General features: G+C 31.5%; 1 protein-coding gene across 2 annotated transcripts; it reads left to right on the top strand.

Annotated features, from left to right (window-relative positions):
* The first annotated feature begins 234 nt into the window (after positions 1-234).
* LOC145260615 ((R)-specific enoyl-CoA hydratase-like) lies at positions 235-17,266 on the top strand. 2 transcript variants are annotated; one of them, XM_080118921.1, is made up of 4 exons: positions 235-679; positions 9,567-9,649; positions 11,365-11,465; positions 15,575-17,266. In XM_080118921.1, exons 1-4 carry the CDS (start codon positions 372-374, stop codon positions 15,578-15,580), a joined length of 498 nt encoding a protein of 165 aa, XP_079975047.1. In that variant the 5' UTR covers positions 235-371; the 3' UTR covers positions 15,581-17,266. The 2 variants fall into 2 exon arrangements, with proteins under 2 accessions (XP_079975047.1, XP_079975046.1); XM_080118920.1 differs by having other exon boundaries at positions 239-679; positions 15,571-17,266.
* Positions 17,267-17,872: the final 606 nt, after the last annotated feature.

Genomic DNA, 17,872 nt, shown 5'->3' with positions numbered 1-17,872 from the left:
AAAAATAAAAAAAATAATATTTCTATTACTTTTTATACAACTTTAATAGTTTATTTTGGAAGTATAATCCATAAAGAAAATAAACAACCCACTTTTAAAAGAGAAATTACGAGTTTTTTATATTTTATTCGCAGTTTCGTGTTAGGGGTGTCAAAAATTCCTACAAAAATTTTGATACACTTATTGATCCGCGCCAGTAAGACAAGGGGCATAACTCTGAAAAGTTATTCCCCTTTCATTAAGAATAAGTTAGAAAGTACACCGCCGGTGTCGACTAAAGTTTAACATAAAAACATGTGTATGAGACCCGGTTGATTCGCTTAACTTTGAACTTTAAGAAAAGTTTTTCTTAAAGGTGAAACGATTGAAAAATGAATCTTCCTCGTCTTTTTTCTAGTTTTCTGCGCGGGAGCTCTCTGTTTCATTCGGGAAATTCCTTCACTTTCCTGAAAGATAACAAATGGGGCCCGGTATTTGCATCATGTCGAGGCCTCGCCCGGCGCGTCACGTCTGTCTACGAAGTTGGAGATAGCGGGACTTTATCAAGGACCTTCAGCGCCCAGGATTTAAGGACGTTAGCTGATTTGACACACGATTTCAACCCCATTCATATCGACCCAGAATTCGCAAAAACTACTCGCTATCGAAAATGTATTGTGCATGGTGTGTTGCTGAACGGGTAGGTCAACTTTGTTTACGGTTTTATTGGTTACTAAACGAAATAAACCAGTTCCAAAGACTTGTGTGTGTGTGTGTGTGTTTAATTTTTATTATGGTAGTTAACTTATGCGGAGACGGTAGCGTGTTGAAATAACGTTATTCTGAACATATGAGATTGTATTTTAAAAACTATTCTGGGTACTTGTACAGTTTAATCAAGACATTAAAAAAATGAAAATATCGAGAAGAGGTTATATTGTACGGATCCATTATGGAACGAAGTTCACCAATTTTTCTTAAAAAAAATAAAACTCAAACATTGGGGGGGAAGGCACTTAAATCATTAAAAAAAATGGTACTTGTCGCGATTAGAGTTCCCTGCCGAAACAGTCGAACAGTAACACCCTAAAAAAACACTGACTTCTCCCTTAGTTGCCATAGTAACTAAACGATCATGAATTTTTATCGACTTTGTTTTACTGTTTATGAATATTGAAATAAGACATTACTACACATTTATTAATATCTCACTTTTAATCACTTTTATCGACTTTTTTTTTTTACTGTTTTACTGTTTGTGTCACTTTTATCGACTTTTTCTTTTTTTTAAATAGCATTTTCTTCTTAAATGACTACGTTTTAACCTTACAATTGAATAAAAAAACATTAAATTTTAATTAAGCTTAGAAATACGATTTAAAATATAGCGCGGATCAAGCGAACTTGAAAAATAAAAAATAACGCAAATATCGTAAGACTTTAATTAAACTTGAAAATAATTAAAAATAGCGCGGATTCCATTTTGACTTTCGCCAATTTTCCTGTTAATAATTACATAAACTCCAAAAAATACACACGCTAAAATTCTTTCCTTGTAAAAATTTCTCCCTCGATTGAACAACGTTCAATATCGGAGCCGATGTGTATTTCGCTAGTGGCCACTCGTGTACGTCAGCGAAAATTTCAGTTAATTTCATCAAGTATTGTTTTTTATAGCGAAAAAATAATTTGATACCGAGCAAAAGGTTCGATTTTTAGGAAAAGCTAGTAGAGGGAGTGTCGGCGCTTTAAACTGAGTTATCTCCCCGTGGGGTGTTAAAAAATTTAAAAGATGGCTGACTTCAACGCGCTCTCACAAAAAACATGTTTTCCCGTTATCGAGTAGTTTTAAGTGATTTTTTTTTCTCGATATTTCATTTTAATGTATTGATTAAACTGTACGGTAAATGTTTCGTTTAGGTCCACCTCCACAATTTTCTTTAAAATGACGACATTTATAGGTTTTCGACTATGCTGAATACGAAAATCGCATTGAAATGTTGCAGAGATAAGTAGTTATCAAGATAGAAAAAAATGCATTATGCACGGTAATTTTGGCGGCCATTTTTTTACGCGCATGCGCGCGCGCCCTAAGCAATCAGAATTTTACACGTAAAAAAATGGCCGCCAAAATTACCGTGCATAATGCATTTTTTTCTATCTTGATAACTACTTATCTCTGCAACATTTCAATGCGATTTTCGTATTCAGCATAGTCGAAAACCGCTACAAGTCGTCATTTTAAAGAAAATTGTGGAGGTGGACCTAAACGAAACATTTACCAACTGTACAAGTACCCTATTGTTTTTTTTTTTTTTTTTAAACAAAAGATATCGTCGGTATTTTCTAAGTACCGTTTTTTTTTTTTTTTTTTTAATCCTTTATGTGCTTGTACACTTATTGAACCGAGCTATTTTTAAATAGTATTTTCAAATTAAATTAGTTTTACGATATCTTTTTAGGTGAAAGTACAGAATAGTTACAAAACACCATCCTTTCCCCATGAATGGCTCTCTAAATGTTATTTCTGCACGGTTCAATAAGTGCACTGCATAAGTACCTCTTTGTTTTGGTAAATTTTTACGTGACCTAGGGTCGTTTAACCCCCTGAAAAATTTTTTTTTCCTAATACGTTTAAACGGCATTTATAAATACTATGAAAGATTTTTTTGCGGGTGTGCTGAAAACCAACATCACTTAAAATTGAGGCGGGCAACTAGTTTTCAAGATATTACATACTTTTCTGAATGTTTCATGTCGCAATATAAAGTGGCGGCCATAGTTGTTCCAAAACCGTCTTAAAAGACAAGATGGCCGGTGGGCAAAAATTTAATCTGCTGACGTCATCACGGATAGTCCTTAGTTGCTTGTCACCGGTAGTCACTCGTAACTTGTAACGTCTTGAAGTCAGTGTAATATTTTTTTTTTTTTTTATTAAAATGCCTTCACGGTGCATCGTTCCAAAATTTTTTTTTTTTTTTTTTTACATAGGCATCACCACATTATCAAGGCCAAGAGGCCACTCAAGGATAAGGGTTAAAGAGTGTACAGTAAAAATTGGACAATATAGTAATCATTAGTAATGAAAATTTGGTAAATTTGATAACTTATATGGAACGGCTCATCAAGAACTTATTTACGTTAGACTTGAAGACAACCATATTGTAGTCAGCCGGAAAGCAGGAAAACGGAAGACAATTCCACAGGCGTGCAGTTCTAAGAAAGAAGCTTTGTTCATGGAATCTACGTTTAGGTTTAGGCACAGATAAAGAGTGGGGGGAATTATTGATAGTGTTTACAGCTAGACGAGTGTTTCTTGTGAAAGTTTGGCGAGGGGGGGACCATAGATTGAAGCTCAGTCGAACACTTTCCATGAAAATAACGATACATCAGAGACAAACTCGCAACATCTCTTCTGTGAGATAGAGGTTGCAAGGAGGAGAAAAGGACATCTCCTACGAGGCTACGAAGTCTATTTTGAACTCTATCAAGGCAGGACAAGTCCTTTCTAGCAGCTCCTGCCCAGATGTGGCAACAGTATCGTAAAGGACCAAAAAGTGACAGTATTTTCATTTCCGAAAGAAAGAATTATAATGCAGTAAAAAAAAGAGATTTTACACCATCTCCATTCAGCAAAGTAAGTTTTAACGTGCTCCCCCCCCCCTGTATTTAACGCGATGTAACTATAATTTAATTCAAGATTATCATCCTAAATTTTTTACCATTCAAAAGAAGCTTCAAATAAATTGCTAATATTAAAAAAAATTTTTTACAGCATGCAAAACTAATGAAAATGCGAGACATTGACTCTTTAAAACACGTTCTTTTGAAGAGACGATTTTTTTAAGCTGTTGACACACGTTTTAAAAATCTAGCAAAAATTAATTTTCCTGAAATTTTTCAATATTTAAAAATAAATTATGCCGGCTGATAAAATTTTAAAACTTTTTTTTTAAAGCTAGAAAGATAAAATTTAAAAATACTTATTTTTATATATATATATATATATATATATGAAACTAAACTAAAAAAAAAAGCGCGCGTTCACTCGTGGTCTTACAATTCATTTCATTAACGTAATTGGGTTTGTATTACTGTACACATAGATTCGAAAAAGTTGTCAAAAAACAAATATATAACAAATAAATGTTATCAAAGGCAAGATAAGTTACTTTTCTACCAAATATTTTGTGTTTTTATTCAATGTAACATGTTTATTCAGCTCGAAAAACAAAGTGTTTACCGATGTATTCGAAAATTCAAGATGGCGTCTGATTCTCTCTTTAACACGGTAAGTTTGGGATAAGGTGTGATAAATAAAAAAACTATACAAAATACTATTAAAAACCCGCCGAATATATATCAACCTATGTCACAGTAACATATATTGAGCGGGTTTTTAACAGTATTTTATCCGGTTTTGTATTTATAACACCTTTCCCCAAACTTACCGCGTTAAAGAGAGAATCAGACGCCATCTGAAATTTTCGAATACATCGGTAAACACTGCATGTTTTTCGAGCTGAATAAACATGTTACATTGAATAAAAACACGAAAAATATATCCAGTTTGGTAGAAAAGTAACTTATCTTGCCTTTGATAACATTTATTTGTTATATATTTGTTTTTTGACAACTTTTTCGAATCTGTGTACAGTAATACAAACCCACGTATTTTAACAAACTGAAAATATGGATATAAAAAAAATGATTTTGCATGTTATTTTTGTTATGTGGTGAAATAATCTTAAATAAGAAACATGATTTTTTCTTTAGGTTAATTATTTTTTTACTGTGCAATATTTCATGAATTTATTAAAAACATTGTTTTTGATTTTGAAAAAATATTGTGGTTCATTTTGATTAAAAAATATTTTGATTAAAAAATATTCATTTTGATTTAAAAAAAATATTGTTCATTTTGATTAAAAAAAATAGTTTAATTTTAATATTTGTTTATTGTCTTAACTCATATCAAATGTTTTGCTTGTGTTCTGCTTCAAATATTCATAATCTTACATGCATAATTTTCATTAATTATATTAAATAAACTTCAAGTTTATTTCAAATCAAATCGTGTTCCTTCACTTTTTTTAAAAATGTAATTTATAAGTATAAAGAACGCATTCTAATCTTTAAAATCTATAATACAACGAAATATTCAATTGCTTATAATGTACTTAAACAAACAACTTGTGTTTTTTTTTTTAATTATTTTTTTATTATTAATATTAGATGAGTTTCAGTATAAATCATCGTGTTCTTTCTTTATTTTAATCCAATTTTGAAGTTTTGTAACGCTGTCTGTAAAAATTACTGTTCATTATTGACAGTCTAAGAGTTCCGCATATCTTGCTTGTTGGGACCTCGGCGATGACGTCATTTTTTCAGCTGGCCGGCCATCTTTATAACGAAGGCCACGGTTGTTCATGCATTGTGCAGTGAGGGGGGGAGGGGAATACGACGTAATGAAATTACAAGATAATGCGGAGCAATCTATTATAAATAACCGAAAAATATTTTTTGTACGCGCGTACAAAAAAATCAATGTTTTTATTTTTATCGTTATTTTGTTTCAAATATAACCCCCCCCCCCGCTTCCCCGTAAACTAATTTTGAATTAATGCTTTCCTCCTAGCACCCTCCCCCTATATCGCCAAACTCGAAAAGATGCTAGTGGTATAGGTGCTCATTTTATGTTATATTTTCAGAATGTCTTTTCTTTTATTTATAAAGGCCGCTTAAACTGATTCGCCCCCCCCCCAAAAAAAACTTAAGTTACTTTTCTACCTAACTGGATACTTTAGTGTATTTAATGTAACATGTTTATTCAGCTCGAAAAACAGTGTTTACCGCTGCTCTGCTGAATACGGAAATCGCATTGAAATTTTGCAGAAATAAGTAGTTATCGAGATATAAAACGTGGTTTTATGCATTGCATTCTTTGGTGGCCATCTTTGTTACGCGCGTGCGCCATAAACAAATCTACACGCGTAACAAAGATGGCCGCCAAAGAATACAATACATAAAACAATGCATAAAAAGTATCTTTAGGCAAGTAGAAAAATAACTTATCTTGCCTTTGATAACATAAATTTTTTTTTTCTCGAATCTGTATAGTAATACAAACCCAAATTTACCCTTAGGCGTGTACGACGTGTGAACAAAAAAATTTTTTGACGAAAACACTTTGTCGTTGGTGTAAGGGGGATAACTCCATTTTACTATGGTTCGTTCATTTAGCGCACGTATGGAAGCGGTACTCCATTTTGTATTTTTATTTTATTTTTAACTGTGAAACTTGCGGAGAATGTGCTGTTTTACGGTTGTAAAAATGGAACGGAAATTTAAATTGTTCCATCTAAATTCGGTACATTTTTACATTACGTCCAACTCGTCGTTCAGATTCGACATGGCAGCTTTTTATAGGTTTTCGGATATGCTGACAAGGTCTATTCCGAAAGCCGTTCTTAACATGGGGAGGTTGATGTTTATTCGTTGTAAGCATACCCGAAAAACTTTAAAAGTCGGCATTTCCTATATGAACGAGGAGTTAGACTTGTGTAAAAAAAGAATACATAAAAAAAAAAAAAAAATTTCTTATCGTTTAAATATTAAATTATTTCGTTTTTGTTAATAAAATTTTATTTGGCCAACGTACACGAGTGTTACCCCACTAGCGAAATACGCATCCGCATCGGCTCCGATGTTTAACGTTTTTCAACTGAGGGAGAAGTTATTTTTACAAGGCAAGACTTTTTGCGTGTGACTTTTCTTTTTCTCTAAATTTGCGCACGATTTTTATTTGATTTGATTTTATTTTTTTTTGTGAAGTTTATGTAATTATTAACAGGAAAATTGAAAGTCAAAACGGAATCCGCGCTTTTAAAAAAATATTTTCAAGTTTAAAGTTTTATGATACCTGCTGCGTCATTTTTTTTTTTTTTTTATTTAAAAATAAAAATTTCAAATTCGTTTGAACTTCACGGATGCTTTTATTTATTTACTTTTTTTTTGGGGGGGGGCTTAACAAACAAAATCAAAACAAAACAAATATTTGGTGCTTATGCACTTATGTTACCGTTATTTAAAAAAATGTTTTAAGTGCCCCCCCCCTCAATGTTTGAAGAGTTTTTTTTTTTTTTTTTTTTTTTTTTTTTTTTTTTTTTTTTTTTTTTTTTTTTTTTTTAAGGAAAATTGGTGAAAATCAAAATCAGCACTTGTGGCGATAAACAAAAATAAATAAAAAGCTTTAGTACGTACCTCTCATGGAATGTCATAGATCGAAACACAGTGAAATGTTATTTGGTGTTAGTGCACTTATTAATCTGCGCTATTTTTAAATAGTACTTTCAAGTTTAATTAAAATTTTACAATACCTGTTCTTATTAAATTGTTAGGTGAAAGTACAGGAGCATAAACTTGAAAATAATATTTAAAAATAGCGCGGATTCCATTTTGACTTTCACCAATTTCCCTGTTAATAATTACATAAATTCTGGCAAAAAAAAAAAAATATCCATCCGAAAACAAAAGGACAGATAAAATCATAAAATTAATGCTCAAATTTCAAGCTAAAAAACAAAAACTAGGCCACACACACGTTCTTTCTTTGTAAAAATAACTTCTCCCTCAGTCGAACAATGTTCAACATCGGAGCCGATGCGTATTTCGCTAGTGGGTTAGCACACGTGTACGTCGGCCTTTTATTTTGATAAGATAGATATATAGTATCTTATTTTTATAAGATAGATAGTACGCTTGTTGAATGTTATTCTTTCAATTACTTTCATTTTCGGTGGCACAATTTAAAAAAAGTGGAAATGAAACGAAATTTAAATTTCCGTTTCTTTATCTAGTAGACTAGTGTCCATTCAAAAATAATCCGCTGAAAAAGAATTTTAAGACTAAAATAAAAATAAAGAGGTTTCATACATGCGCTGTTCTTTTTTTCATATGGAATTCAAAACGTCGAAACCAACGCAACTTCAAAGAATTCTAAAAGGTGAACTGGCAAATATGTATTTCAGCGGCATAAATTATTTGACAAAAATTTATAAAAATTTATTTTTATATAAAACATTGGACCCTAAGGCTGAAATAAAACCGGAAATTTTTTATTTTTTCCACTTTTTATTTATTTATTAGACTAAATGTACGACAATCGAGTATGCCATCTTGTTTTGAAAAGTTGGCCTTTTAAGGCTTGCCAGTTTGGCCTTTTTGAGGCCAAATTTGCCTTTTTTTTACTCTTGCATGGAACCAGGATTTTGGCTGCCATTGTTTTGAGTTTCTTTTTCTAAATGTGGACTTAAAGTGCGTAAATTAAGACATTTATGGACATTTTTTATTTTTCTCATATTGCCATTCTTTTTTCCCCAATTTGGACACCAAAAATCATGTCATATTCCAATGTCATATTCCAAAAATCACAAACTGTTCAAGTATTTTTATTTTTTTACGTGGACAATTTTTGAGAAAGCGTGAGATTCAGAAGCTGCTATTTTTCTTTTAAAATTCACTTCGGCTAAGATTTTTTAAATTAAATTAACTTTAATCGCTAAAATCGTAATTTCTTTGAGTTCTATTTGATCAATTAAATCACGATTTAAAAAAAAAAAAAAAAAGCGTCAAATTTTATTAAAATCTAATAAGTACGAGCAAAATGTATAAACATTTTGACCCCCTCCCTTTACTTAAAAATTCACCAAAAATCAGAAAATTAACTAATTTTAATGAAATTTTCAGTATTTATCAAATAATGATCACAGAATATAATGAACTAATCATTTTTTAAAATCTTTGTGGAAATGTATTGTTTTTAAATTTAAAAAAAATGCCTTTACTAAAGTTATGGTTTTCAATAGTTAAAAAAACAAAAGCATGAATTTTTTATTTTTTTTTATCAACTTTTCGACCTAGCATGCTTTCATGCAAAGAGAAAGGTTCTGAAAGTTCTCATCAGAGAACTGCTCTTTGATGATGCAGCCCTTGCTGCAGATTCAGAGGAAGCGCTGCAAAATGATACCAATCTCATGAAAATCCGTTGCCTGTGTCCAGTTTTTGCGAAACATATAGACAGGTGAGATTTTATAGATGGCAATTCGGAAGTTTAAATGTTTTAAGGGAGGTAACTCTTTTAATAAGAATTTTTTTTACATATGATAATTTGGGCGCTAAAACATTCTAAGTGTAAGAATTATAACATAACGAATGTAAAATGCGATGATATTGTAATTTTTCTTGACCTTAAAATAAAAATATCGGCTTTTAATTGCAGAGGAATTTTAATTTTTTTTTTTTTTTTTCATGTTAGAAAACTTTGTTAAATAAAGTAATTGAAGAAAAAATTTGTTTAAAGAAAAGTCGCATTTTTTCTTAGAATTTCTCATTCTTCTATAAAATTATGAATCTTAGTAAAATAGTCACCTCTCAAAAATAATCAGATAAACTTCCGAATTGCTTTGCAAAGATAAAAAGAATTGGAAATTGTTTTGATTTTGACTGGATTGTTGATGGCTGACACAAGGTTTCCAAAATTGTATCCACTTCTCACAAGAGTTTTTTTTTTTTTTTTTTTTTCTTAGGATGATTTCTGCAATTTTTGCTACTCAAATACCTGGACCAGGCGCCATCTATCTTTCTAGTACACTGTTTTTTCCAAATCCTTGTAAGTCTTGCAATTTTTTCTTTTGTTTTCTATTTTTCTTGTATTATTTATTCCATTTTTTTCCTTTTTTTTTTTTTTTTTTTTTTTTTTTTTTTTGTAATTTCTGCAATCCACTGATGCCATTGTTGGAGGGGGGGGGTGATAACTTACAATTTCTTTGTCAAATAACAAAGGATTTTTTTTTTTTTTTTTTTTTTTTTTAACACAAAAAATATTTAAAACCCAAACATTGCATGAAAATGTGTCAATATTAAATTGTAAAAACAAGTCTGCATAAAATATTTTTAAAACAATTTTTACATTAAAGTAAAATTGGATTTTTTTTTTTTTTTTCTGAACAATTTAATTTAAATAAAACTTTTCAAATTAAAGCAACATTGTTTTTTCTGAAACTTTAATTAAAGACAGTTTAATGAAACGCACAAAAATGGCGCCGTCCATGTAATGTCGAAGTGCCTCCATTTTGTTTTGTTTCTATATTTGTTTTTCTTTGATAAATTTTTACTTTAATGGCAATTCTGCATTTACCTTTTAAAATAGATTTTCGAGTTTCGTGAAAATTTCTAGATATTAAAACTTTTTTTTTTTTTTTAATGTATTAATGAATGCCAGTGACGGTCGCCATTTTTAACATGGGGAGGAGGGGCATGTTTTGTAACACCATGAACATTAGTATTTGTTTGAGGCAAAACATGGCCACTAATGGTGAATGCATATTAAAAAAGAACCCTTTTTTTGCCCCCCCCCCCTCCCCGCCCCGCCTTGCTTTAAAATTTTTTGGTTTACAAATACACAAAATTAGATACAATATTCTATGTAAGCATTATTTTGCGTTCATATTAAATATGTGAATCTGTATATTTATCGGATTCTGATGTCAGTAATTTTTCCATAGCCAATCGATTTGCATATTTATATATGATATGGCTATTGGTATTTTACGATTACCCATTATTTTCGTTAACAGAAACAGCTGTTCATCTAACCTATAAATAGTTGTCTCGATGGGTAGTAACCATTTTTGAGAATTTAAGGATACTGGCAAATTTTAAAATTTCATATCTGGTCTGCTACCAGATCAGACTATCTAAAGATATTGCGTTGCTGACCTAAAATCCATCAAACCTTGAAGTCACTTTTGTTCTGCAAAGTCAAAATCCATTTTACTCTAAAAAAAAAAACAAAACAAAAAAAAAACAACCAAACACAATGAACAAATATTTTAACATATAAAATTGAATTGAAATATAAAAACTTTCACCAAAATTACCAGATTCGGCATTAAATAATCCAAAAAAGGGTTGATATGCCTTAAAACAATGATATAATTTCTTTTTTGCACCCAAAACTTTAAGTATTATAAAATACTTAATACTCAAGAGGAACGTCTTTCTCTTCCACAGTTTTTTTTAACTTTGTTGAACTCTGGGAATCTTTACTTAATCTATGATGGTAGAATGTTCTCATTCCGTCAGCCATAACGGTCCTAAGTAATTTGCAACTGTATTTTGAGTATCGCCTGCACTGAGGATTCAACCTTCGACCTCCACAGGAGTTCAATATACCAAGTACTTTATCCATGACACCATAAGGTTCTTTAACCTCATGTTAGAAATAGTTTTAGCACTTTTTCTTTTTAATTAAAAATTTTTTTAACTCTTGAAACGTCCCATGTTGTTTCTATATCACATAATGTCTCATTCTATTGTTTTTAGTGTTTGTTGATGAGCCTGTAACTGCCGACATATCAATTAAGGAGCTGCTGGGAACGGTGATGACTTGCTCCGTTCTGGCCACGGCAACTGATCGCGACTCGGTAAGCTTTGAAAGATTTCTCATCTGGCAGAATTCTTAGCTTCTAAAAATAATTAGATCATAGTCATCATGTATAACACACAAGATAAAATAATACAGTGGGCTAGCAAGCGGACATATGGAGTCTTAGCATTTCTCCAAATCATTATAAAAAAATAGCTATTTGAATAGCCCAGTCTGAGGTTGTAAAAAATGAGCTCATTTGTCTTCTAACTTCAATTATTGAAGATATGCCGGTTTGAAGTTCACAAATTTCGAATTTTTGTGAAATTGCGACTACAAATTTTTTTTTTTTTTTTAATTTTTTTTTTTTTTTATTATACCAAGGAGTAAATTTTGGTGCACCTGAAGAATTGCTAAAATTTATTCCAGAAACCCCTAAATATGTCCTATAAGCCTTAGATAATGTCAGATGATGGGACATATAAGCAAGTTTTTTACTTTATTTTTTTTTTTTTCACAAAATTTACCGTAAAAATAAACTTTTTTTTTTTTTTTTTTTTTTTTTTTTTTTTTTTTTTTCCACTAAAAAACTCAAATTTGTCTCTGGCCATATATTTTAATGAAAAAATGCCCGGAGATGAAATTTCTCATGCTCCACAAATAAGAATCTAAACTCTGTCTAGATTCTTATTTGTCATGATCCAATTGGGTGAAAATATTTGCTCTTGGGAACCATTTTAATTCCAACATACTGAAAAAATCTGAACTTGCCCATTTTTCCATAATTTTGGACAACCCACAATGTCTGTTTAAACCATAAATCCAGGTAATTCTTGTCATTCTTGCTCATCCAGACCATTTTTCCTATGTTTTTTAGGATGCAGAATCCAAATCTATGTTTTTTTAGGATGCAGAATCCAAATCTGGCATAAAACCATGAAACTACACTAATTTCTGGAAAATCCTAATTTTTACCCTTTAAGCTATTTTCAGTTAAATATTGGCCGTAAACCAGAAAAAAGTCTTTTTTTCAAAATTTATCCATTATAATTGAATATTTCCATTTTTCCCATTTTCAATTTCTCAACATCTCCCCCCCCATTTTATTTTATTTTCGATACACAATCGTAATGACATGACAAACATTGCTCTCATTGAGATTTTCAAGAACTGCAAGAGATCTGGATTTGACAGAATCAGACTTCGATGAAGTTGTGAAACAGGTCTCATCCAAACTAGAGATCCCACCTAGTGATAAACTTCTATCTGACATCAAAGTTGTGTTCAAAGACTTTCAGCAGCAACAAAACAATCATTTGGTGCTTACTTCATCCAGGTCATTTGATGAGAAGGTAGTGCTCCAACGTCACTCCTATGTACCGAAAGCAAAGTGTCCTCTGAAGTCAGTGATCGTCAACGACTGAGCGACTATAGATTCAATCAAAGCTGCTGCTCAAGCACAGAACACTTCCTCCATGAAAATGTTTGCCTTTGGTCTGAAGAATAAATACCTTCAAAAGAATAATTACCTTCAAAAGAAAGAGGCTGCTAAAGTGGGATACTTTATTCTACGCAATAAGTTTATCCCAAACGGACGCGTTTCATTGGAGGTTGCAGCTGCCATCTACGAGAGTGGCAAAATGGCCAAACAGATTTACACACAATCGTTTACTCTTGAAAGATGCTGGAGCTGATGTTCTTCCATCGTACGACAAACTGTTGAAATTTAAGAAGCAGAGGCCAGCAGTACAAAAACTTGCAACTCCGTACAGTGGTGTGAAGTACCTTTGCCTCCAGTGCTTGCAACTTACGCCTACCCAATTGTTTGCATAACTTCAGTTGCCCACATTCCACAACCTCACCAAGATCCAACTGAAAACTGCTCACCCAAAGAATCAATAGTGAATTAAGAGCCAAGATTGATCAACTGGTACTGCACATGGCTGTCATTTTAATCATTAACTCGGATAGGAAAGTGAAAATTGTTGAATTCAAAGAATTTTGTCACTCTACATATCTCCATGTTGGTTCAGTTTCATGGATTGATATCTCTTCAAGTGCTCATGTTGTTTTAGGGCACAGTGCTGAGTTAATTGCAGAAAATGGCAACATTAGTCTGCTCAACTATACAGGATCTAGCATTGAGGAAATAAGTTCCTATGTCCGTATCAGATAAACAAGTCTCGAAAGACGAACAAATTTGACAAGCTATCAGTGTATTAACAGACTCTGGGATGAGTAATCCCCTTGTTATGAAGACAAGCGGATGTTTAAACTGCTGACATTGCAAGTCATTAGGTCAGTGTTAGAAGTTGTGAGCAGCTTAAAATTGCAATTCATGGTGAATATGAATCTTTGTGCTTTTTGACTGATGCATGATCAGTTATCTAATACATTGAATTAATAAACTAGTTTTTTCATTGTGTAACCGTTTTAGTGTATTTTCTCATTCTAACTGAATATTTGAAAAGCTTGTTTCATGCAGTATCAAATGGGTCTCATTTATCTTTTTAGCTTGAATAGTTTTTAAAGATACAGGCATTTAAAGTTTGTCCGTAAATGCCTAAATTGTCTGTCAGCAAATTTCTATTTTGGTCCGTGGAACAATTTTTATGTTGGATATCAGCTTTCCAACATGGTATTGCCACCCTATTTGATGTCAAAAATGAACTGTAAGAGCTAAAAAAGCATGACCACTTACATTATAGATATACATTGGTAAATGTCTGCTTGACTCCCCAATCAAGCCCACTGTGTAATGTGACCCCCTTGAGTCACCCAATGAGCTGGGATTAGATTGTTTGAAATGGAGGGAGTTCAAAGCCAGTTAGCAAAATTTAAAATTATCTGTAATTCTGTCAAACAGATTAATTTTTACTCTAACCTAACCATAAACTAAGTTTTAGTTTTTGGAGTCTATTTAGTTTGATTTGCATTATGTAGAAACTTAGGAACTTGATTCTGCTGTTTCTGGGATGTCGTAACTGCTTACATCACTATTACAAATTTTTTAATTTCTATTCCTAAACAAAAAAAAAAACAAACCCTAATCTATACACAAAACAAATTAAGGGAAGAGGGTCAGAAAAAAAAAAAAATGTATCTTGAAACCTCAACCATTTCCACAATGTAGGGTCCCTAAAATTTAAAACAACCTTCGGGACAAGATCACAGTGTAGTATCTGTTCTTCAAATGCTCCACTTCTTGTTCTGTCGGTGGAGGAGAAATCCTTAAGGACTGAGACAGTTTTAATTTTTGTTCCTTTTCTCCACGTTAAAAAACGACCCTGGTGTCTAACTCTGTCCCGTGGGGAGGCATTGTAAATAGGAACATCCACATACCTACATCTAGCACATCTCTTTATTTCTCTAAATTCTTAAAAATTAAAATTTAGTTTCATGTTACCACTAAATGGCCCTGAAATGGGTGCTCATTTTACATTAAATTTAAAATAATTTCAAAATTGTGCACGTGTGTTGTTTTCTGCGTCATGCTTACATCCGGGTCATTTGTTATGTACTTCCATTTCTTGTAATAAATGATTTTACCAAGAATACTTGAGTTTCAATTTCGATTATAGCTGATGGTACTGAAGTCCTTTATTTTTTTTAAATAATTTAATTATGGCTGAAGGAACTAAAGATATATTCATAAGTTTTTATTCAAGCTAATGCACCCAAGTCATACGGATATATTTTTATTTTTGAAATCGCAATTTTATGATATATAAAAATCGATAGAACATTAACTCTATAATATATAGGAAATTTGCAAGAATTAAAATATCATATTTAAGCGTATGTTACATATGAGTACCCTGTGGAATTTCCACAGGTTCTGCTAGTAAAATTAGAATTTCTTGTTTAAAAATTAAACTACCTGATGCGGTTTCTTTCTTTTTTTTTTTTTTATGTGTACATACATCAGATGTTTCTTTTTGTTTTTAATTTGGGAGAATATTTGGAAAAGTTCTACTCAAAATGTGTGCAAGAAAGAATTTAGGCTAAATCAAAAATGTTAAATTTTAATTTTTTTATTTTTTATTTTTTTTTTTTTAAACGAAAACTACTTATTACCCTCGTCATTTAGTAATTTTATTAACAAAAATTGAAATGGTTGCTTTGTTTCTATGAAAAAATGAAATCCATTTTTTCTTTTCCAGATAGTGCTGAGAGGTGAAGCTCGAGTGCTGATACCGAAATCAAAAATGAAGATTGTCGATGATAAAGACGAATGAATTTAAAAAAAAAAAAAAAAATTGAGCCAAAATTAACAAAACCTTTTTGAGATTTAACTTTTAATTTATTATTAAACTGGTTTGTAACAGTTTCTCGATACCTCTTTAAAACAAAATGATGCCAAAATTCAACCTAGTACAAAAAATACTTATGCTGTGCGTATTCGTCACTGAATGAAAATGTCAGATTCTAAAATCCCCTGAATCAATCAAATTTGATGACTAAGCCTTGATCTACATTATTTAATAAAGGGAGACAATTCGAACTGCTGAGATTTTAAAATGGCGTGGTGTAATGGCTACAATATAAAAATCATTAAAATTTTTTTTTTGCATAACAAAACAAACTTTATCAATTTATGTGATTTTTTGGAATATGACCTGTACGTAAAAAATTTTCTGTAATTTTGTTTCAGTTAGGTTTAATTCTAGATAAGAACTCCAAAGATGAACAGTTTTCTTTCTTGTATTTATGGTTGTGGAATCTGAACAAATTTATTACTTTAGGAGTCTGAGAAAATGCAAAACCTTAGATTCATTTCTATTGAAGCCTGAACAAATGATCAGATGACGATCGCTTTTGTAATTTTATATAATTACTTTTTACAGTATTTTATTTATTTTTTTTTTTTTATCATACCCACCCCCTTCAGGTCCGACAGCCCCATACTATGGGAAAGCAGACCTGAAAGCATATTTGCTCCGCTACTGTAATAAAAACCAAGACAGTCAATTCCAATACATTTTTTTTTTTTTTTCTTCACACTTCATTCCTTATGTTACTACTTTGACACATTAACTTAATTTCTTAATAAATTTTGAAGTAGATTTTATTTTCTGTGTAACTTATCCTACATTATTACATGATAAAAATGTGCAAGGCAAAAATAATCACATTTTGGTATTGGGAGTATCGTATTGTTTTGTTCATTAAAAAAAAAATTAAAGTTCTCCTACCTGTTGGCATGGAGATTCTCTCTTCACTCAGAAGCTCTATGAATCCAGTGGAAGATGCTAAACTACCCGAGAACAAGAATGGGTGTGATCAATAGGTGCTAAAGTCAAATGAACCTACAAAACTGACCCAACTGTCTGCAAAAATGTCTTCTACTACACAACCATGCGGCTTAAAAGATCTCACAGAATTCAATGTAAAGGACTGTAAAAAAGATCAGAAATTATCGTATAACCATATAGAAGAGTAGAAAGTGGATTTTTGATCGGCTTTTGCCAACTTTATAACTTTATAACTTATAACTTTATAACTTTTCTTGTTTTGTCTTTTTACTCTTCATATTCCATTAGCAATGTTTCTGACAAAGGGAGAATTACTGTTTCCTAGGTCAGAATCTATCCTAAAACTTACTGTTTTTTTTTTTTTTTTTTTTTTTTTTTTTTTTTTTTAAAAAAATTTTTTATAAAGTTTCCTGCACTAAAACTGAACAGGATCCAGGATTTTAGATTTTATTCAACAGGAGATGTTTTCTTTCAATTTGCAATTATAAGTTGAAAGTAGACCTTGAAAACGAAACTCAGACGTTCACAAACAAACGCGTGTAACGTGAATTTTATTTTTTATACTTGAAAAAATGCAATTTAATAAAGTTTTTTTTATATTTTATTAATGTTTTTTGAAGTTATTTTTTTAAGTGTTAACCTAGATCATATTAAAAATCTTCATTTTCAGCTTTGTGCGTGTTCGTTCTTCCTCTTCATAGTTTCAGCCAACTCCTCCTGCTATGGCCCAACTCTGCCTTCCATAGTTGTTGTTGCACCTCGTTTTCTTTGGGTAAGATTGAAACCACTATCTTCAGACGATGCTCACCTGGAACCAGACTCAATGCCTCTGTCCACTGCACGATGGTCTCTATGGTTCCAGGTAAGCATTGTCTGAGGATAGCAGTTTCAATCTTACTGAAAGCATTCCAGAGGATTAGTTGTCCAAAACGTGAAACAACTGCTGAAGGCAGTAATTACTGGGGACAGTTACAAGATTCAGCATTGCTATATCTTCGGTTAACCACCTGAAGAAGGCCAGATGAATAGTTGGCTGAAATGTGAAACAACTTTGAGGATAAGTCTGCAAAATAAAAATGAATGCATGAATTATGAAGCCTTATCTCAAAGGATTCCAAAAAATGATTGTACCGAGTTCACAAAAAGAATATAAGATGTTTTTATTTATTTTTTATTTTTTTTATTTACCTTTTTTTTTTTTTTTCAAAAG

Source organism: Euprymna scolopes, chromosome 36, assembly GCF_053919585.1.
Source record: "Euprymna scolopes isolate OS-2025 chromosome 36, ASM5391958v1, whole genome shotgun sequence".
Taxonomy (NCBI): Eukaryota; Metazoa; Mollusca; class Cephalopoda; order Sepiida; family Sepiolidae; genus Euprymna; species Euprymna scolopes.
This window is presented reverse-complemented; position numbering and strand designations above follow the sequence as displayed.

What these genes read in the sequence shown, in the direction of transcription:
- LOC145260615 (XM_080118920.1), top strand. Translation starts at nt 372, where the DNA reads ATGAATCTTCCTCGTCTTTTTTCTAGTTTTCTGCGCGGGAGCTCTCTG. An exon ending in CATGGTGTGTTGCTGAACGG is followed by an intron (nt 680 to 9,566) that starts GTAGGTCAACTT and finishes TTTTTTTCTTAG; the next exon opens with GATGATTTCTGCAATTTTTG. An exon ending in ACTGTTTTTTCCAAATCCTT is followed by an intron (nt 9,650 to 11,364) that starts GTAAGTCTTGCA and finishes TATTGTTTTTAG; the next exon opens with TGTTTGTTGATGAGCCTGTA.